General features: G+C 31.1%; 1 protein-coding gene and 1 pseudogene across 4 annotated transcripts; one reads left to right on the top strand and one right to left on the bottom strand.

Moving 5' to 3' along the window:
• Nucleotides 1–759: 759 nt before the first annotated feature.
• Nucleotides 760–20071, top strand: LOC111311639 (uncharacterized). Of its 4 annotated transcripts, XR_002692655.2 has the most exons (8): nucleotides 760–970; nucleotides 1421–1858; nucleotides 2455–2574; nucleotides 2720–2773; nucleotides 3583–3746; nucleotides 9108–9284; nucleotides 19442–19558; nucleotides 19726–19859. XR_002692655.2 is itself a non-coding variant. In XM_022911201.2 (7 exons), exons 2-7 carry the CDS (start codon nucleotides 1487–1489, stop codon nucleotides 19934–19936), a joined length of 1098 nt encoding a protein of 365 aa, XP_022766936.1. In that variant the 5' UTR covers nucleotides 767–970; nucleotides 1421–1486; the 3' UTR covers nucleotides 19937–20071. The 4 variants fall into 4 exon arrangements, 3 of the variants coding, with proteins under 3 accessions (XP_022766936.1, XP_022766942.1, XP_089622020.1); XM_022911201.2 differs by lacking the exon at nucleotides 19442–19558 and having other exon boundaries at nucleotides 767–970; nucleotides 19726–20071; XM_022911207.2 differs by lacking the exon at nucleotides 19442–19558 and having other exon boundaries at nucleotides 770–970; nucleotides 1553–1858; nucleotides 19726–20071.
• LOC149516875 (uncharacterized) lies at nucleotides 17849–18906 on the bottom strand (annotated as a pseudogene).
• Nucleotides 20072–22238: the final 2167 nt, after the last annotated feature.

The raw sequence follows: 22238 nt of genomic DNA, 5'->3' as shown, positions 1-22238 counted from the left end.
ATTGAGTTTTAAATTAAATATAATTAAAAGTTGGATGTATAAAATAATAAATGGGGGTGTAAATAGAATTCTTCAAATTTTAATCTACAAATGTCATAAATACCCCCAATAAATAATATGATATAATTATTATGTTTGAAATAAATTTCAAAACTCAAAAAGATTTTAAAAAATTAGTGTCAAGTAATTAAGTTTGGACACATATCGACATGAAATAGAAATGGGGATTACTTTAAGATAATGTTTGATATATAAGATTATTTATAGGATAATATGATAATCATCTTATATCATATTTGATTTGTATATAAACATAAAGATATGAATTGTAAGGAGAATTAATATATTCTTGACATAAAATTATTCAATTCTCCTTAAGTAGAGATGATTATTTTTAATTCATGAAATTAAACTTATATGTTTAATTATGTCTTTAAAAATTACATTACTAATTTAAATTTTTTAAATATTGAAGAAAGATAATTTTGACAAATAAATAAATTATTTTATCCTAATTTTTATATACATTAAATACAAAATAAAATGATAATATTATTTTATTTTTTCTTATAATAATTTTGTGTATTAGATTTATCTAAGTGTATTTAGTATAAATTTAGTATAGATACTAAAAAAAAATTTTCAAATTTTAAAGAAGGATATTGCACAATTTGATTACAAATATGTGAATGTGTGTGTTTATATATATATATATATTTATGTATATATGCATGTATGTCTGCTTTTGTTTTTTTTTGCTTCCGAAGGTTAACCCGTTCCTAGTTTCATTCAACCCAATATATTTTTGGATCTAACGATAAATAACAAGACTAACCAATCGGAGGGTTCATGTGTAATCACCCCAAGTTTATGGGGGTTTTTTTTTTTAATTTATTTATTAGATGGATTAGAGTTGGATCAGTCTTAAAAGGAAAAGCGGAAAGGGCGAAAAGACGCCCGAAATAAGCATGTAAGCAATTTTATTTATTTTTTCTTTTTTTTTTTTTTTTTCAATTTATTGGGCATTGCAAACCTACTTACAAACAAATCCTCGGATTATATGCGGCCTTTATTCTCAGAAATTACCCATCCGATACCGAGAAAATGTGTTATGTAAACAAACGGAAGCTGTAAAATCCTCATACAGATTTCCAAATGAACGTGCTCTTTTTTTCTTTTTAATTTTTTGTAAAATCTATTTTTTAATCCAAATGGTAACCTTCAGTTTACTTTTAAAATTTTTGTAAAGGTCAAATGCCTAGTCAGTTGATGGTTAGTTGAAATATTAGTATTTCTTTTTGCATTCATATGCGCCTTTTAGTTTTAGCCAATGTACGAGTTAGATGCTTTAGTTGCTGGAGTTTGAATTTGAATGATAAGCTAATGCTTTGTAATTGCTTGCTTGGTTGTTGTTCATCAGCTGGGTTATTGTTAAATCAAAGCAATTTGCTCATCTCAGCTGTTTCATTGCACTTAAAACTGAACAATGCTTATGATCTCATCCTTGAGCTTATCTTCAAACTGTCTCTCTGAGAAAATTGCATTAAAAAAGTATAGGAGAGGCATAAAGAGGGGTTGTATACAAAGGCCTAAGATATTGCCTGCTGCAACGAGAGATGGTTTTGGTCTACGGGTTTTTGTGCTCTCTGACTTGCATACCGACTATCCAGAGAATATGGCATGGGTGAGGAGTTTGTCAACTAGGAGACACAAGAAAGATGTTCTTCTTGTTGCTGGTGATGTAGCAGAGATATATGAGAACTTTGTTTTGACCATGTCTCTCTTGAAGGAAAGGTTTGAATATGTCTTCTATATACCAGGAAACCATGATCTATGGTGTCGTTGGGAGAGAGAAGATGTAAGAAATACAAACATACATACATACATACATACATACATGTTTGTATATGTATATATATGTATATATATAAATATATATACATATATATATATAAGAAAAGAAATTTAAGTTCACAATTCACATGCTTTTATATAGATGCATTTATCTGTGTGTGTTTACTTTTATGCAATTTTATCACTTAGTTAAACAAATTTCAACACTTTCTTTAGTTTCTTATCAAGTGTTTACCCGTTAGAATAGGCAGTTTTGTCACCTAATAATTCTGGAGGTTTTGTCAACCTTTTTGTCTTTTGAAAAGCTGCAGCCTGCAATTTGGTCATGTACTTGTCACTTAAGTTTCTGTTTAAATTCTGAAGATTTCCTTACTCTTCTGAAGGTGTTTATGATTTCTCTGTTGTATATTTGACCTCTAATTTATTGGATTGTCACAGGAATTAAAATATAATGTTATTTATCCAATTCCATTGCTCTATGTTTGATAATGTCACCATGCGTGCTTCTTGTTTTTCGAACTTGTTTCTGTTATAGTGTGTTCCTTTGCTGGTAATGTAAAATTTTCATCTTAGATTGAAGTAGTGTGGTTCCATTTTCAGCTTGATTCTATTGAGAAGCTGAATAAGTTGCTTGATGCATCTAGACAACTTGGAATTGAGACCAATCCAGTGGCTATAGATGGCTTGGGAATTGTTCCTTTATTTTCTTGGTACCATGAGGTGATTATTTCATAAATAGTTTTATTTATTTGTTTATTTATTTTTTAACTATTACAGTCCTTGGTTGCTTGACTGTTTGAAAGTTACACCTTTTAGTGTGCTAAAAGTAATTCCTGTTTGTTCTGTACCTCTGCTTCTGCTGCAGAGCTTTGATAGGGAGGAGAACATAAGTGGCATTCGAATTCCATCTTTGGATATGGTGATTCACTTTCTTTTACCCTTTTGAGGTTTTTGAAAGCTTTTTTTGGTGCAGAATTATCATCCTGTTCTTTTTTTTTCTCTGTCCAATTAAGCATAATAATTATAACTTTCTTTCTTGAGTTACAAATATTGAGATAATGCAAGTGACAATCCTAATGTTTGTACAAAAAGAAGCCATTGTGTTAAGCTATCTGATAATGCTTAAACAACTATCGTGAAGCATCATCTCTCATTGATGTTGATCTATGCTCTCTAGTAACATTGAAACAACTATGGTGACTTATGTGCAGTACCTACAGCTTAAATGCGCTAAATTTGCATATAATGAAGTGCCATCTCTCATTAATGTTGATCAATGCGGTTTATCTTATTTATACACAATAGATTGTTAATAGTGTAATACCATGGATTTCTTCTGTTCTTGGCCCTTACTCTTCATTCTATTTGATGAAGTCATCTCATACATTCTGCATAATTAACTGTTTTATGTTTAAAATGTCTAGCATTATGTAGATTGTTTTTGTACTTATGTTGGTGAATCACATGCTATGATGAGTTTTCTTATGTGTCGTTATCCACTCATTGCTTTTCATAATCTTCCGTCTAATAGTTGTTTGATGTTTAGGCATTTGCATCTTCATGCTTATCTCAAATTGTTTTGGAAATTCTTTACTTTGTTTCTTTCCTACTTCTCTTTCCTTGTTCATTTCTCTTTATTTGTCTGTTTTTGTCATGAAGTGTTTTCTGATTTTTGATTTGGTGAAGTACGAGACATTCTTAACTTGTTTGCTCGTTTTCTTCTTCTAGGCATGCAAGGACTTTCATGCATGCAAGTGGCCTGGCAACCTTTCAAACAGAGATACGTCTCTTGCTTTATGCTTTGATGCGATGAATGAAAAAAATCAGCATACTGTGAAGCAGATCCAGAGGACTTGTAGCCAAATAATTACATTTTCTCACTTTGTTCCTAGGTTAGCTACATGCTTATTCTCTTTATTTGTTTTAGCTAGTTGCTTGCTGATTCATATTGCTCCCATAATTTGTAATGTGCCAATGGTGGTTAGAGGAGGATAGTTTCTTTAACTTTGTTGAAAAGCATTGTCTTGTGAGAGAAATGGGATGAAATTTATTAGGATTTGGAGGAGTATGAAATGCTTATGTAAAGTAGGTAGCTAGATGCGGAGGCAAGAATGATCCTGCAAGCACCAAGTACATAATATAGGGATAGTGCAATACTTACATGGGTGAAGTATGTAAATGTCAACAAAAAAAAAAAAAAATGAGTGATGTAAAGATGATTGGGAATGGTGCAAACTGTGTGAACAAGAGGTTTTCTAGTTGCTGGAGGGACGAACTAGAAAGGGAAAATGATCAAGCCAGTTTGGGGTTGCAACCTATCCTAAAACATAATCTGGAATCAGGATTGATTAGGAGGATTGATTAATTGACAGTAATTCAGGTTTCATGGACACAGCTGCTTCCAGGAATCCTGAGGAAACTAAGAGGTTCGATTTCTGATTGTAAGTTACTTTAGGCATCAGTTAAATGTTTATGAGAAACCAGAACTTAGGGAAGCTTACTTGGATTTATGAAGAAATCTTGAAGACATTAAGGATAGAATTAAAAAGTTCTAGTAAGAGTTAAGACCAATGTCAGGATCAATTTGATTTGTCTGATATGAGAAGCATGAGCAGATTGCACGACAATAATAGAAATTGAATATGAACGGTTTTCCAGAAATCATTTGCAGATCCTGCTCAAAATAGGTGTTGGTGTCGAGCTGTCTTGACAAGGGCAAGAACTTGAAATCACAAGGTAGGAGGTCGGTTAGTAGCAAAGGCTGGAGGTTACTCCGGCATTTGTGCTTCGATGCTCAAGTTAATGCTTGGGAAGGGAGAGGGGAGAACTTGGAAATGAAGAATAAGGAAATTGAATGAATAGTACCGAAGGGAGAGGGGTTATCTATACCTGTAGGGTGAGAGTGTGGGCCTGGGTGGTCCGAGCTTTAAGTAGTGGGGTTAGGGCTGACATTGCTGGCCTGATCTGATCTGCTAGTCAACAACCCAATTGGGAAGTGACAAGTCAGCATTCCCATGTTCCTTTAGGTGGCAAATAGAGGTGGCTGAGTTGATGTCGATACCGGGACTTCAGGTCGGCTTGACATGTTAGCTCGGGTCAAAATGATAAAAGTGCCCTCGTGTGGTTGCTGGCTCACACTTTGGGATAAAATGTCTATTTTGCCCTTTGGACCATAAAATGCCTCTAACAATAGGATTGCTACAAAGTGCAGCCAATTTATTTCAGATTCAAGAATTGTGTAAACTTAAAGCTCGAAGGTGCCGTAAGTTGAGTGAGAGATTGATTCGGTGTAGACCTCCTTTTTGAAGGTTGGGTTTGGGTTCCATTAGGTTATTTCCTTTTTCCTCAACTCATTGTTTAACTTGAAATTCAATGAGCATTTATTTAATGTTGCCTAGATTTAATAATAGAAAGCATTAATCAAGGCATATATCTAGAGCAAATACCCTAATTGCATCTGTACTCTAAATGTCAGTACAACAAAGCCTTTTCCTGGTATATTAGTTGGTTGGAGGGATTAGGTTCCATATTAGGATCAAGTTAAATCTTAAGAGAAAGGTTACATTTTATTTCTCTCTCCTAGGTCTTATTAGGTCGCACCTCCCTCTTTTGACGAGGGTATCATTCAATAGAGCACATCTTGTGGTCATAGGTTGTACCTCACTTGTCCTAACCACCTTAAAATTCTCATACTTATTTCATCCGTAAGTTCTCTTCATTTTTGCATTTATATAAATCTTTACAGCAGTTTGTTTTCTTTCAACTTTTAACTTTTCTTGTATCTTCTTTTTTCCACAAACAAGTTTCTTTCCGTGGAGGTTTCCAATCTTTAAGAAATTCCTTAGCCACTTTTTGAATGTGATTGGCTGTACAACCCCAAATATATTGTTTACCAAACTTGTTCTTAAAGGCAATATGTTTTCCACATCTTAAATCTCACCAACTGATTTATGGGCTCTTTAAAGATCTTTTTACCTCTTTTTTCCATCCTTCAACATCTCATGATCACATCAAGAACCGCTAACCTCCATCCGCGTGGCAAGCATCCCTAGGACAATATTGCAATCCTTAGAAGTGGTCATGTGCTCATCACTCTTCTTAAAGCTAGTGCTACCTATCCTGACATCTTTCTGGCACAGTCCATATTAGCCTTTCCCTCATCATTTCTTTCTTTGATACCATGACGACCCATGAATATCTGTACTATATTTGCTGCATTTCCACTATGCCCTGTCAAATATCCCATAGAAATCTTCTCAAGGAAGTTCTTAGATAGTGCATCCAAATCTTTCCTAAATTTTTCATTAAGTTGTTCATTCTAACCAACTTGAATTGCATACACATTGATAATATTAAGTGTCTTCTTCCATCTCCTTTTTGACACCAATGATCTTCTCCCAATTCCTTTTCATTTCCATCATATCATCCTTCAGCATTTATAAAGATACACATCCGGCCGTGTTTTATCCCTACCTAAATACCAGAGTTTTGTGGCCAGTCCTTTCCCTAGTTCACTGTCTCTTTAAGGCACAAAACACCAATAGCTCTCTACTTCATAGCTTCAATCACTTCTTCTGATAGTTCTCGATATTCCATGTAACAAATGAAGCTTTTTAATCCTAGTGGACCAAGTTTTTTACTTGCACCAGTCCAAGAAGATGTAGGGATCCTTCCTTTTGCAGTACATTTGAGCATCGATGCATTGGCTCTTTCCTACTTTTCATTGTATTTCTAATTTGATTCATTTTTGGAGGTTCAACGACAATATATACTGCCTGTGGACTACCTTTTGCCACCTTCCTTTATTTGGGCTTGGTCCTGGCTTTCAAAATGAAGTCCTCAATGTCTGTAGGGTTTAAAATTAAAGTTAAGTAATATATAATAGAAAGAGCAAGGATATTCTTCTTTTTCATCTGCTTCAGAATTTAAAAGAGCACTATGTTCTTATCCCCATAATTAAGTCTTTGTAATGTTAAGGAGGTGACTTTCTTGTAATGAAGGATCACTATGTTGTCAATGTATCTGATGAGAGTTTCTGATTTAATAATGAGAATGTAGCACAAGTTCCACATTATTGACACAGAGGTGTCTTGTTGTAGGAAACACAGTTGAAACTTTTAACATTCCTTATAAGGGTTAAAAATCATTTGGATTGTCCTTGATGAGTCTCAAATCTACTTTTATTGCTCTATATGTTCTTCTAATTGGAATTTATCATAGTATCTTGCATCTATCGGAGGAATTTGTTTGTTTGTGAAGTTGAGAAACCCTGACACAAGTTGGAGTTGAATCAAGTGCCATTTGACTGATGGTTGACATGATTTTGGATAAACTTCAGTTTTTACTAATTAATAAATTGTGAGTCAACTTAATGGCACTTGGTTTCAGGACCAGCAGTGATAATCCTTTTTTGGAAATAATCTAACTTTTAGTGCCTAGTTCTTGTAAACTATCATGAAATTGTCTAGTAAAAGTAAGTTTGTCTCTTCTGCATTTTCTATTGTAACATGTCATTTAAAATTATAGGGGAAGAGAAGAGAGAGAGGGAGAAACAGGGTGGGATGCGGGGATGGGGTTTGCATAAGTAATCGAAACAAATATGATATGTAGGAATTTACCTTGAGCTCCTAATGTCAGATTGAAAAGAGATAAAGAGCTCTTTTTGTTGCATCGTTTTGATATTTGAAAGGAGAAAGAGAGGATCCAAACATGAGAGAGAATGATCACAAAATTGTCAATCAAGTCACAGTATCTAGATATTGGGTGGGCAAGTGGTGGTTTTCATGATATGAATTGTTATGGGAAATTGAAGGAACACTATAGAAATTTTCAATTGATGGACCATAGGCTGGAGCAGCATATTGTGGTGCATGAGTTTATATTTGATGCATGTATAGATTCTATATAGTGTCAGTAAATTAGATAGTTCCAACTCATTAATGAGATTTTTTTTTAAATTAAGTTTTTGTGTATTTATTTAAGGGCTAGTAAAAATTTATGTTTGATCATTGATGAAGTGGCATCATTTGATTCACTTACAATGTATAGATTCTACACATTACAGTGAATCAAATATAAATTATTTTCCTATTTACTTTTTTTTTTCAAAAAATGAACCAAAAACAAAAAGAAAAATTAAAAAATGAATAGAAAACAAAAGGTCAATACCATAAACATCAACCAAACAGTCTTATTAATTTGGAGTAAACTTGTGGCATAATCATGAAAGTTTATTAGGAAAAGTCATTTACCTGGAGACAGAAGAAGGTTGTGGAAGAGACCAAACAGTATGCTGGCTTCCGTATGGTACTTCTGTATTATTTTATTAAATAATTATTTAAAATTTTTTTCTATAAGGAAATAATTAGTTTAATTGAAAATAAAATTTAATAATCTGCATTAAATTATAAGAAATCTTGCAGAATTGTTGAGGTTGATGATTAAATATTTGTGCTGCCAACTTTAAAAAATTGGTTGTCAGTAACTTCTTTGTCTTGTTAAAATCCCTGAATAATTAGTTAGGATTTAATGAGACAACAGGAGTTTGAGAACTACTGGTGATATATTTACCAAATTATACCTCGATATTGTTACCAAAGAAAATCTTAAACTGCTTGTTATGTAACATAATTGGCATTACTTTTTGTCTAACAGCATATAGAGGATCAAAAAATAATGTCCTGATTTCTTTTGCACTAGAAGTCTTTGAAAGGAAATACATTATACTAATAGATCCTTAAGATCAAAATCTTATTTTTTTTAATGTATTCTACGGTACTTGTCACACATGCTTTAAGTTTTTCAACTAAACATCTTTATTTCAGTTTCTGTCTTGGCTATTCATATTCACAGCATTTTTTGTCAATAACTGCCTTTAAGAGGCAAAATATTTTACTTTTTCTAAAGCTTCAATTTCTCTTTACTTACTGGTAAATGAGTTTCTTATTTTTGAAACTCATTGAGGCACATTGGAAATAAGAAAACTTTAGTCTATTGCTTAAACAAAAGATTTTTGTTCAGGTTTAGAATTTCTCAAAAAAATTGCTGTCTTTTGCAAATAATACAGAACTCCATTTACTCAATTCTATGTGGGTGTGGGCTTTTTTTTTTCCATTTAAATAGCAATATCATGCATGTTTGCTTTTTTTCTTAGCCTGAACCTGAAAAACCTTTTATGTTAGCATAAACAGAGTTCATAAAATCAGTTTGACAAATACTTGGGGCAAGAAGTTACTGTTGCTATTCTTATGCAGGCAAGAACTGTGTCCAGAGAAAAGAATGTTGTTCTATCCAAACCTCCCAAAAATCATTGGCTCTGATTGGCTTGAGGATCGTATAAGGTCTATACATGGGATTAAAGATAGTTCCTCTGCATGTCATGTATTTGGCCACACACATTTTTGCTGGGATGCCATAGTGGATGGTATCAGGTATTTTGATTGTCCCCCCCCTTTTTTTCAGCAATTTACTGATTCTTCTTGAGAAATTTCTATATTAAATACAATTTATGTAGTTAGGAAGAATATAGAGAGATTATTTTGATTAGTATTTACCACCTTTCGGTTTGCACTAGATGGTAACAAATAATAATTTAAATTAAAATATAACAATTTGCTAACATGCAGTTGAGTATAGTGTTTAGTCAATATCATTAGCATCTTTCATCCTCCATCACAAAAAAAAGGTGTGAAAAAGCTATAGGCTTATTTAATTTTAGATAATGTTTTCCATTTTCCCTCCCTATTTCTTATGATATGAATAATCAATGAATAAGGGTAATAAATAAATTTGGCAACCCTCGTTTTCCTATTTTCTATAAAATTGGAAAATTGTTAAAAGTGGTTTTTCTCATTTGAAATCCCTTGTTTTGTGATTTTTCAAATTTAGTTATTTATCTTATCTTAATGATCATTTATAGAGTGTAAACAAAAATGAAAAATGGAAAACATTTTAAAAAAATAAATTGGCCCTTTATTTTTATATTTTGCTTTTTTCTAATGGCTGCATATTTTATCATAATGACATTAAAAATCTTATTTAACTTTGTTAAGGATTCAATTGTCACATGGGCAAGTTGTTAAAATAATGATTTGTCAACAGAACAGAACAGTCAAAGAGACAATAACTTTTTATTGATTAACATGAGAGTTACAAAGAGTTAAATAGACTAAAATTTAAAATTTGAAATTTAACTTCCTATCTACTTGAGCATAATTCTAGGAACTAAATAACAACCTAATCACCTAAAAATCCAAATCTGTTAATATTTAACAGTTTAGATTTTATAACAAAAAATCCTGATGTTTCTACACTCTCTCTCAAGTTGGTGCATAGATTTTAATTATGCCTAACTTCTTGACTAGTGCTTCAAAACTAGGTTTAGACGAACTTTTAGAATGTCTGTTGTTTGTTGCTCTAAGGTGACAAATGGCATGCAGATTACTTCACTTTCTAACTTCTCCTTAATAAAATGCCTATCAATCTTGACATGTTTCGTTAGATCATGCTAAACTAGATTATTAGTTATGCTGATTGTTGCTTTATTATCACAAAACTGCTTCATAGGAGGTTCTGATTCTAGTTTCAGTTCTTCGAGAACTCTCTTCAGCTACATCATCTCACATGCTCCATTAGCCATAGCTCAAAATTCTGCCTTTGCACTACTTTGTGCAACAACATTTTGCTTCTTACTCTTGAAAGTGACAAGATCAAGATTACCCCAAGGAAATGCACAATGCACAATAACCAGAAGTTGATCTTCTATTAGTGATTGAGCTTGCCCAATTTGCATCTGTGAAAACTTTCACACTTCTCAAATGATTTTTCTTGAGCAACAATCCTTTCCTAGTTGTATTTTTAAGATATCTCAAAATCCTGTGTACTGTCACAAGTGAGTGTATAAATTGTCTTACAACACTGATTGCAAATGCAACATTCAGCCTTGTGTGGGAAAGATAGATTAGTTTTCCTACAAGGCGCTGGTACCTTCCTTTTTCAATTGGGAATCCTTCAATCTTTCTTCCAAGCTTTTGGTTTGTGTCCATTGGTGTATCACTTAGCTTGCAACCACTCATTCCAATCTTTTTTAGCAAGTTTAAGATGTACTTCCCTTGTGATACAAAAATTCCCTTTTTTTATGTAACTTCCATTCCCAAAATGTACCCTAGTGGTCCCAAATCTTTGATCTCAAATTCTACTACAAGGCATCTCTTAAATCTAGCTATCTTAGCATCATCACATCTTGTAAGGATTATGTCATCTACATAGACAATTAGAATTGCAATCTTCTCACCATTAGTATACTTCATGAACGTTGTATGATCTGTTTGTCCTTGACTATCCCCTTGATTCTTGACTGACTTTGTAAATCACTCAAACCATGCCCTTGGAGATTGCTTTAAATCATATAAAGACTTTTTTACCCTACATACTTTGGACTCAAAATTGTCTTCAAGTCTTGGTGGAGGATCCATAAAGACCTCTTCTTCTAAGTTACCATTAAGAAATGCATTCGTAACATCTAATTGATGTAATGACCATTCCAAGTTCATAGCCACGAAAAAAAGCACATGCACTGTATTTAATTTTGCAACTGGTAGTCGATCCCATACCACTCTTGCCTTATAACACTCCAAAGTCCTATTTGATTTGAATTTTATTGTGAATACACACTTACATCTCACAAGCATCTTCCTTTCTGGCAAACTAACATTTTCCCATGTGTCATTCTTCTCCAGAGCCTTCATCTCCTCAAAGACAGGCTCCCTCCGTTCAGGAACAACTAGAGCCTCCTGTATTTTCTTAGGAATATCCATACTAGACAACTATGAGATAAAAACAAATAAGAAGGGTGATAGATTTTTATATGACGTATACTTGGAAATTGGATGCTTGGTACATGTTCTAACACCTTTTCTAAGAACAATCGAAATATCTACAAATTCAAGAATGTCAATTTTTGAAAGATTAGATTCATAAGAGTTACTTGGACGTAAAGGTACTGTCTTATTTGGATCTATTCTCGTATTAGATTTTTAATTTTATAAGGTTGTGACGTCATCTTTCTTGTGAATCTATTTTTTCCTTGATTAGCAATGAGCTCAGAACCTTTCTTTACTTCTTGAATTATTCTCTGCTCTAGTTTCTATTTCACTTATAGGTAGGGACGTACGTTGCTCCACTTTTGGATATGAAACTCCAAAATCCAAACTCATTAAAGTATCTGGTTGTAGTACAAAATCTGTATTTTTACCTTTAAGTTCAAACAACGAGTCTTCACAACTATTCTCCCCTTGAAAATGAGTGTCAAAAACACTTTTGAGATTAAAAAAAAAGTGACATCCATAGTTATTAAAAACATTTTTGTTTGAGGTTGAAAACAGCAATACCCTTTTTATGTTGAAGAGTATCCAAGAAAAACACCTTTTATAGCTCGTGGGTCCAATTTACTGCGGTTATGGTCATGCACATGCATGAAAGCTGTGAAAAAAATAAAAAATAAAATTGTGTGAAAAAGTAAGAGTAAAACTAAATGTATATCAAAAAACTGCTCTTTCATAATTATACAAACGCTTTAGGTTTATATACAACTAATTAGTGGGTAAACTAGAAAACTAAATCTTTCTAAAACTGATCCTATAATTGAGAGATTGTCTATCTTAATTTTCTATCCCAAATTCTAGAGATAAAAATATAAATATACAGATTACAATATTACAACTAGCTGTAAATAAGTGTTTTCGCACACTCTTCCTTAAGCTTGTGAATAAGTGTTTTTCATTCCCAGCTTAGAAATAATTTTTTGAAATGTTGCACTGCTTAGACCTTTAGTCAACACATTGACCCTTGGTTGATACATACGTTGTACAAATCAAACCATTGTATAATTTCTCCTTTATGAAGTGCAGTCTACTTCAATGTGTTTTGTTCTATCATGTTGCACAGGATTGTGTGCAATACTTATTGTAGACTTGCTATCATAGTAGAGTTTCACTGGTTCATCCCACTTGATCTTCAGGCCTTCTAGGATAATCTTTAACCACAGTAGTTCATAAATTCCTTGACCATTGCTCTGAACTCAGCTTTGGCACTTGATCTTGCCATCACATTCTGTTTTTTATTCCTCCAAGTCACAAGATTACCACCTAGGAAAGTGCAGTAGTTTAAGGTGGATCTTTTATTAGTTACTAAACTTGCATAATCCACATCTGTATATGTCTTTAGAACCAACCCCAAATTTCTTTTAAACAAGATACCTCTCCCAAGATTGGCCTTCAAAGTAATATACGGTAGATAGTCTATAGGTGCACTTTTTTTGGATTATACATAAATTGACTTATCATACTCGTAGCATATGCTATATCAGGTTTAGTATGTGAGAGATAAATGAGTCTTCCAACTAATCTCTAGTACATCTCTCTCTCTACAGTGACATTTTCATTAGCTTATCCAAGTTTATGATTAGGATTTATAGGGGTATTTGCAGGTTTACATACAAGCTTCCCAATTTCCTTCAAAAGATCCATCACATATTTCTGTTGTGAGATGAAAATACTATGTCGTGAGTGAGCTACTTCAATTCCTAGGAAGTACTTCAATCTCCTAGGAAGTACTTCAATCTCCCTAATTCTTTTATCTCAAATTCTCTAACCAAGCATTGTTGAAGAGATTCTCTTTTTTTCATCATCTCTGGTTATAATTATATCATCAACATCACTAATAGAACTGTGACTTTCTCTGAATCTGAGTGCTTGATAAAAAATGTGTGATCTTTTTTACTCTACTTATATCCCATTGCTAGCCTCACTTTGGCAAATCTCCTGAACCAAGCCCTAGGAGATTGTTTAAGGCCATATAAAGCTTTTTTCAGCTTGCATACTTTGTTTACTTCTAGATGACTTTTAAATCATGGTGGAACTTTCATATATATTTCTTCTTCCAAATCACCATGTAGAAAAGCATTCTTTACATCAAATTGTTGAAGCTGCCAATTGCAAGGATAACAAAATCCTAACTATATTCATCTTGGCAACTAGAGCAAAAGTTTCCTGATAATCCACTCCATAAGTTTGAGTGTAGCCATTAGCCACCAACCTGGCCTTATATCTTCCAATAGTACCATCTGCCTTGTATTTTACAGTGAAAACCCATTTACACTCAATTGAATTTTTTCTTTTAGGCAACTCTACTAGTTCCCATGTTTTATTTTTCTTTAAGGCCTCCATTTCTATTTTCATGGCGTACCTCAATTTCTCATTGGATAATGTTTCAGATAATGTAGTTGGAATAGAAATAGTGTTTAAGCTCACAAGAAAAATTTTGTGGGATGGTACGAATTTTTCAAATGACACAAAATTAGAGATTAGGTATAGTGGATGCTTAGTACATTCTCCGGTTCCTTTCTTAATGGCAATAGGCAAATGATAATCACTAGTTATAGTTTTAGGAGATTCATAATCATTTTGAGAAATAGAGTCAGAGATTGTAGTTACCTCATTTTGAAAGTTAGGATTAGGTTCTTGGACTTGCATCGGTTCAAGATCTTGAACTTTCCTTCTTGAGTACACCTGTAATTCCTTCTAGTATCAAGAACAATATTATCCTTTGTCACATCTTTTGTGTTTGGAATTGGTCTAGACTCATTCAGTGTTTGACTTGGACTCAGAAGAAATAGGTTTAAACTCAAAGAATTAATGGGTGAAAATGTTGAAGAGGAGGACAAGTCAAGCAAAAAGAAGTCTTTATTTTTATCTTTCATGAATGAAGTCTCCCTTTAAAGATAATGTTGAGTAAAAAATGGTTTACTTTTTTCAAAAGTGATATCTGTAGACACAAAATTTTTTGGTACGAGGATGATAGCATTTAAACCTTTTAGGAGTTGATGAATACCCTACAAAAATGTATTTAACTGCTCTAAGATCCAACTTCCCCCTATTATGACTGTGAATATGAACAAATGATGTACAACCAAATATCCTAGGTGTGAGGTTATTTGTGGTATTAAAGTTGGATAGAATTATGAGAGTAGTTCCATAAGAGTTTTAAATCCCAAAAACTTTAAAGGAAACATATTTATAATATGTGTCGCAGTAAGAATAGCTTCCCCCTAGTAGGATTTGGGTACGTTTGCTTGAAAGAGTAAAGCTTGGGATGTGGCTAGTAAATCACTATTTTTCCTTTCTACCTCTCCGTTTTGCTGTGGAGTATCAACACAAGATGACTCATGGATAATTTCCTCCTTTTGGAAATAGGTAGATAGACTTTGGTTGAAATAGTGTCTTGCATTTTCAGACTTAAATCTCTTGATTTTCACTCCAAATTGATTTTGGATTATGTTTGGAAAACTTAAAAACAAACTATTTACATCTGATTTGGATTTAAGTAAAAATATCCAAGAGATCCCAGTACAATCCTCTTATGAAAAAAACAAACCACCTTGTACCTTGCACCAGAAGTATTATGAATTGTAGATGGAACCTATGTCACTATGAATCAAGTAAAAAGGAGTAGAATTTCTTTTATTGCTATTTGAAAAAAAAACACGTCTATGCTTTGAAATATTAGGAATTGTAGAGGGAGCCAATGTCACTATGAAGCAAGTAAAAAAGAGTATAACTTCTTTTATTGCTATTTGAAAAAAAAAAAAACATGTCTATGCTTTGCAAGTTCACAAAAAATCACAATGAAAATTTTTGGCATTTAATCCATTGAACAAAGAAGGAAACGTGTTTTTCAAAGTTTCAAAAGAAGGATGTCCAAGACGAAAATGATAAAGCAAGATTTTGTCTTTCTTGGGAGATTTTTCAGAAAGAATTGACAAAGGTAAACTATTCTTGATATTACTTGTATTGTTTGATATCTCAAGATAGTATAGTCTATCCTTCTCTTTAGTGAGTCTAATCTTTTTCCCCAAACTTTGGTATTGAAATTCACTATAGGAGGGATAAAAAATCACTTTGCAGTTCATGTCGCTAGTAAGTTTTTGTATGGATATCAGATTAGTAGACAATCCAAGACCGTGAACATTTTAAAGAACAAATGAGCAATTAATTTGAACATATCCTAATCTAGCCACTGTAGTAAGTGAACCATCTACAACAATAATTTTTTTATTACTAAGACATAGGGTATATATATTAAATTTCTGTGAGGAATGTATCATATGGTCTGTAGCTCCTAAGTCAATGACCTAAGAACTTGTAATATGGTTAACTGAGACATTTAATCCATAAGAACCAGAAGTTTTACCGGAACTAGAGACTTTACCCAAAGAACATACCCTAGTAGGCTTTTCAATGGTTTTCAATAGGCTTCTTAGTTTCTCAATCTCTTCTCTATCCAATTCTCTTTGTTCTTGAGATTTTTGTAGTACTTCGGTGGTTTTACTAGTTGTCACTTCTTTAAATCAAGTAGTAGTGGTAGATTCTATTATCTCTGGCATGGTTATCTTTCTCAGGACTAAAACAAGTCTTGATAGTAAAAGTTTAACCAGAGACTGTTCTAGGCAATGAAAGCTAAAGAAGGAAAAAATAAGATCAAAAGATTTAACAAGATTTGGCTATGAAGGCTTAAAATAGGATTTAGCAATGAAAGTTGAAAAAAATTTTTCCCAAGAAAAGCCTAAAGCTTTGATACCATGTGGAAAAACTAAAAAATAAAACTGTGAAAAAATAAGAGTAAAACTAAATGTATATTGAAAAACTGCCTTTTTAGATTTATACAAGTACCTTAGGTTTATATACAACTAACTAGTGGTAAACTATGATACTAAATCTTTCTAAAACTGATCTTATAATTAAAGGATTGTCTGTCTTATTTTTCTGTCCTTAATTTTAAGGATATAAATACTTAATTCTAGAGATACAAATATAAATATACGATTACAATATTACAACTAGATGTAAATAAGTGTTTTCCCATAGAAGCAACACATCCAACTACTTTAAGAGATAAATCAAAAACTAAGCATGACATTGGAAAACATTTTTCAAACATTTTTAATGGTGTTTGAAAGTTCAAAACTCTTGATGGCATTCTATTATTCAGGTAAGTAGCAGTAAGAATAACTTCCCCCCACAAGTATTTAGGTACTTTACTTATAAATATTAAAAACCTAGCTACTTCTAAAAGATGTTTATTTTTTTCTTTGTGCCACTCTGTCCTATTGTGGAGTGTTAATACAAGAGCTTTGATGAATAATCTTTTTTTCCAGAAAATATATTCCAAGAATCTGATTAAAGTATTCTTTTTTGTTATTACTTCGAAACACTATAATTTTTTCTTGAAATTGTGTTTCAACCATATTATAAAATGTGTTGAAAACATGTTCAACATCTGATTTTTCTTTGAGTAGATAAAGCCAACAAATCCTGTTATGATCATCAATTAATGTTAGAAACCATCTTTTTTCAGAAATTATTGGTGTTTTACATGGACCCCACACCTCATTGTGAACAAGAGCATATGACTTATAAGACTTATAAAGCTAAATAGAAAATGATGCACGGTGATGCTTTGTAGTTTGACAAATATCACATTGAAAAAAAGATGGATTTTTATTTTTAAATAAATACGGAAACAAGTACATCAAATAGTGAAAGTTAGGATGGCCTAACCTAAGATGTCACAACATTATGTCATTGTTACTAGAGATAGGGATTGGCCCAATACAAGTCATTTGAGCTTGTCCACACATGGTACTTCCATTTTCAAAATAATAGAGTCCATCAATTTCCTTAGCTTTGCCAATCATCCTCCTTGAGTCCAATTCTTGAAAATCATAGAGGTTTGAGAAGAATTTAGCACAGCAATTTAAATCACAAGTTAATTTGTTAATAGATAGCAAATTACAAGAGAGGTTTGGAACATGGAGAACATTATGAAGAATAAGAGATTTTGAAATAGCTATTGATCTTTTTCCAGCAATTGTTGGAAGGGAACCATTGACAATTTAACCTTTTTGATTTCCTGCACATGGGCTATAAGAAGAAAACAATTTAAAGCAACCTGTCATATGGCTTGTTACACCAGAATCAATGATCCATGGACAACTAGTAATTGAGGAGACATTAAAAGCAATAGCTTGAAGATGGTTACCTTTTTAAGCTTAAGAACAAGGGGAAGACATATTGTTTGAGAATTATGTGAATTGGAATAGTTTATACAATTGGTCTAATTGTTCCTTATTGAAGGAGATGTCTCTGTGGTTCCTCTTGAACCATTCAGATTAGCTTGCTTCTCAACACCTATTTGAAATGCTCTTGATTCACGATTGGATGATCTTGGCTTCCAATTCTGTGGTTTCCAATGTAGTTTCGAACATGTATCTCGTGTGTCGTGGCTTGTGGTAATGATCACACCGCACTTTTTGTCATCTTGTATACTCTGTCGTGTCTATCCAGATTGATCATAAGACTAAGTCTTAGTGGTGAGAGCAAAAGCTTTAGCAATAGGTTGGTTATTCTCTTCGAACATCACCTTTCGTCGACCTTCTTCTCTTCTTATTTCAGCAAACACTTAATGAAAAGTTGGCAGTGCTTTCCTGCCAAGAATTTGGCCTCTAACCTCATCTAGATTCTTGTTCAATGCTGCCAAAAAAACATATACTCTTGTCATTTTACATCATCTTCATGTATCTTGCATTATCATTTGCACACTCCCAATCTTTTTCATAATACAAGTCCTGCTTTTGCCACAATGCTTTCATCTCATTATAATACTCTATCACCTCTTGATCTCCTTGTTTAGAATGCCACAAATTTGTCTTCAACTCAAAGATTTGAGATGAGTTTTCCAGATCAGAGTATGTCTCTCGAATCGCTTGCCATAGTTGACAAAAACAAATAGGTTTTTCTAATTGCTAGCTCCATGAAATTTACAAGCCATACAATCACTAAAGAATTCTTAAATCTCCATGTCTTCAATGTTAGGTCATTGTTAGCTAGTTTCTTTGCCTCACTTGTGAGCTTTCCCTTGCTAGCAAATCATGAGCTTCATTGATTGCGCTCATTCTAGATAATTTTTACAGTTTAGTTTGTGAATGGCAATTGGATAAATGGATTTTTAAATCCATTAATATTTACGGAGAAACACCTCTTCTAACAGCACCTACGGATGTTATGCCTTTTTTTCTAGTCATGGCTATTTTGCCATCACAATTTTCAAGTGAAATGCCTAAGCTTTGATACCATGTGAACAGAATAGAAGAGAAAGAGAAAATAACATCTTATTGATTAACATGAGTGTTATTAGGATTTAAATAAGACTAAAAGTTAAATTTTAAATTTTAACTTACAATCTACTCGAGCATAATTGTAAGAACTAAATAACAACCTAAGCATCTAAAAATCCAAATCTGTTGATATTTAACAGTTTATTTTTTATAACAAAAAATCCTGATATTTCTGCATGATTGTTGGGGATGTAACAGCTTTTTTGGAATGTCATCTCTTTGACACTAGAGAAAGAGCATTGCTTATTTAACTACAATATGTTCACCAATTTTCAATTTTGTTTTAACATTAGTTGTTATGGTTATCAGTCATTTTCATTTTTGTCATTATCTCTCTTCTTCTGGTGTAAATTATAGGTGAATCTCCTGTATTTTGACTTCCATGTGTTTTGAAGTAAAATCTTGTTACTATCAAATTGGATCACAAAAAGTTGCAGGTGGAACAAGGCAGCCCCTTCCTCTTTTTTAAACAAAGTACAGCTTAGCCTACCACCTTGAAACAGATTATTTTTTCATTTTTAGGATTTACATCGTAGTGGGATAGAAGAGCTAGGGAACTTGGGGTTCTTTTTTTTTTTTTTTTTTTTTTTTTTCTCTCCGTAGTTCAACTCAGAGGATAACGATGGTGAAAATTCATGCAGATATGTGCAGGCACCATTGGCTTACCCTAGAGAGAGGAGAAGAAGAATGAATGGGGGAGAAACTTGGTTGCCATTTTGTATTTATTTGGAGGGGGGTTTCGCTGCCAGAATTTCGCCTTGTTACTGGTCTGATTATTATGCTGTAAATCCAAGAACCCCTGGTAACACTCAACTTGCGCCTTGGGTTGCCAGATTTTATAACTTGATTTAACACAAAATATAAAATTCTTACCCATTTATTTTATCTTCCTTTTTTTTTTTTTTTCTAAGAGAATTTTTTATATTACATTTTTTAATAGTTGTAATCTGAGCATTCGGTATAAAATTACCCTCTCAATTGGATCCAGTTGCAGTTGTTATGATTGAACGATTAATCAATTGAGTCAACTCCATTGGTATTCAATAATTGAGTCAAATTTAAGGATGGGAGATTGTGGGATTGGAGTAAGCATACCTTGCTCAAAAAATTTATTCAGTAATTTTACTTTTGTATCTTTGATACTTAGTTTTATGTTTAAAAGTTAATTAATATCAATTAAAAAAAAAGTTAATAACATCAATTGCCATTCTCGCATTTTGCTAGATGATACATGTATATATGATATGTTTAAAAAATTAAGTTCAATAAAATAATTCTATAAAGGTTTTTTAACATTTGAAAAAAATTCACTCCTATGCTTCAAATTAAATGTTCCTATTTGACGAGCATAGAGATTGAAAAAATATTTTGGTTTTTAAGTATCTTATGTTTTTCTTTTAAAAATTTAAAAAAATGTCAAAGTTTTGGGTAAATAGTATTTGTGCGTCCAAATTTTAAGTCAAATTTTATTTGGTTTTTAATTTTTAAAAAGCCTTAATTGGATCATTAATTATCTATAATTATTTTATTTTGATCTTTTTATCAATCGAACCATTTAAATTGACGTATATACTAGTTAATGTCACATGAATGATGCGTGAACAATGTAGTTTGCATCTCATGTGAAAGATGAAGGGATTAAAATAGAATTCTATTTAAAATTTCAGGATAAAAATGCTACTATATCAAATTTTTATATTTTAGATATATTTTATAAATATTAAATTTAAAATAAATTTTTATATTTTTTATTATAATATAATATATTCATTAAATATTTTTTGTTTTTAATAGAAAATAAATTTTCAAAAATTTAAATTAAGTCACAATTCTCAAATTTTTTTTTGAAAAGAATTCTATATAATTTTTTAAAATTAAGCAAAAACTTTTATATCGGTTTAAAAAATTAAATAAAATTTTATATCCTTTTAAAATATTAACTAAAAATTTTCAAATCTTTTGAAAATTAATTTATTAACTGATTCATAATATTTTTATTAAAAAATTATTTTGAATTTAATTTTTATTAAAATTTTATATTTATAAAAAATTAAAAAAAAATAAATAATCAAAACAACTTTTACTGCCTCTAATTTGATAATAGAAAGAAATCAAGTTATTGAAAATAATATTTTTTATTTTTGTATAAGTTAACAAAAAATATATTCAAAAAATATTTTTTGAATAGAAAATAGATTTTTGAATATATTAATAAATCTATTTTTAAAATGATATGAAATTGTTCACTTAACATTTTAAAATGATATGGAGTTTTTATTTAATTTTTTTAAAACAGATATAGAAATTTTTATTTAATTTTCTAAAATGACAAAGGATTTTCAAAATTTTAACTAAATTTTAATTTTTGATATAATATTTTTTATTAAAATAGTATTTTACTAATAAATAATATCATAATAAAAATAAAAATATTTTAAATTATAATATTTTATAAAATATATATGAAATGTAAAAAATCAATTTTTCTTTAATTATTTTTAGTTTTCTTTTCTTTTTCCTTTTTTCTTTATAAAATATATTAGAAAAATGAAAAAAAAAGATATTAAATATTTTTAATACAAATAAAATTTTTCGAAAAGAAAATAATATTTTCTATTATGGTTTATTAGTAAAATAATACTTTCAATATAAAATAGTTTTTTATTTTTAAAATTATATGTAAATTTTTTCAAAAAGTTTTTAAAATTTTTAAATTAATTTTAATTTTTGAATATATATTTTTTATCAAAGCAAAAATATTTAACTAATAAATTATATTACAATGAAAATATAAAAAATTTATTTTAAATTTAATAGTCTATAAAAATATATTTAAAATAAAAAATTGTCTCATAAAAATCTAACTGATATCTTTCACGTGGTGTGAATTGAAATTTATTGTTAATTCATAGGATTTCATAAACAAAAAGATCAAAATATGGCAATTTTAAAAAATTGTGAATCTAATTAAAACTTTTTAAACATTAAATTAAAAATCAAAATAAAATTTGACTCAAAATTTAGATATCACCGATACTATTAACTCAAAAGTTTTGTATGCAATATAGTATTACTTATCTGTTAGATGACAAACATTGACAGGAATCTTAAAAGTCTAAATCTACCATTTATCAAAAACTTTAAATTTTTAGGT

Source organism: Durio zibethinus, chromosome 9 (genome assembly GCF_047325235.1).
Source record: "Durio zibethinus cultivar Kanyao isolate XHJ-2024 chromosome 9, ASM4732523v1, whole genome shotgun sequence".
Lineage (NCBI taxonomy): Eukaryota > Viridiplantae > Streptophyta > Magnoliopsida > Malvales > Malvaceae > Durio > Durio zibethinus.
Note: the sequence above shows the minus strand (reverse complement) of the source record. Positions and strands in the feature narration are given on the sequence as shown.

Bases quoted from the DNA above. Each gene is read 5' to 3' on its own strand.
- LOC111311639 (XM_022911201.2), top strand. From the start codon at position 1,487: ATGCTTATGATCTCATCCTTGAGCTTATCTTCAAACTGTCTCTCTGAG. The intron at 1,859-2,454 runs GTAAGAAATACA...TTCCATTTTCAG, and splicing joins GTCGTTGGGAGAGAGAAGAT to CTTGATTCTATTGAGAAGCT. The intron at 9,285-19,725 runs GTATTTTGATTG...AAATTCATGCAG, and splicing joins GCCATAGTGGATGGTATCAG to ATATGTGCAGGCACCATTGG.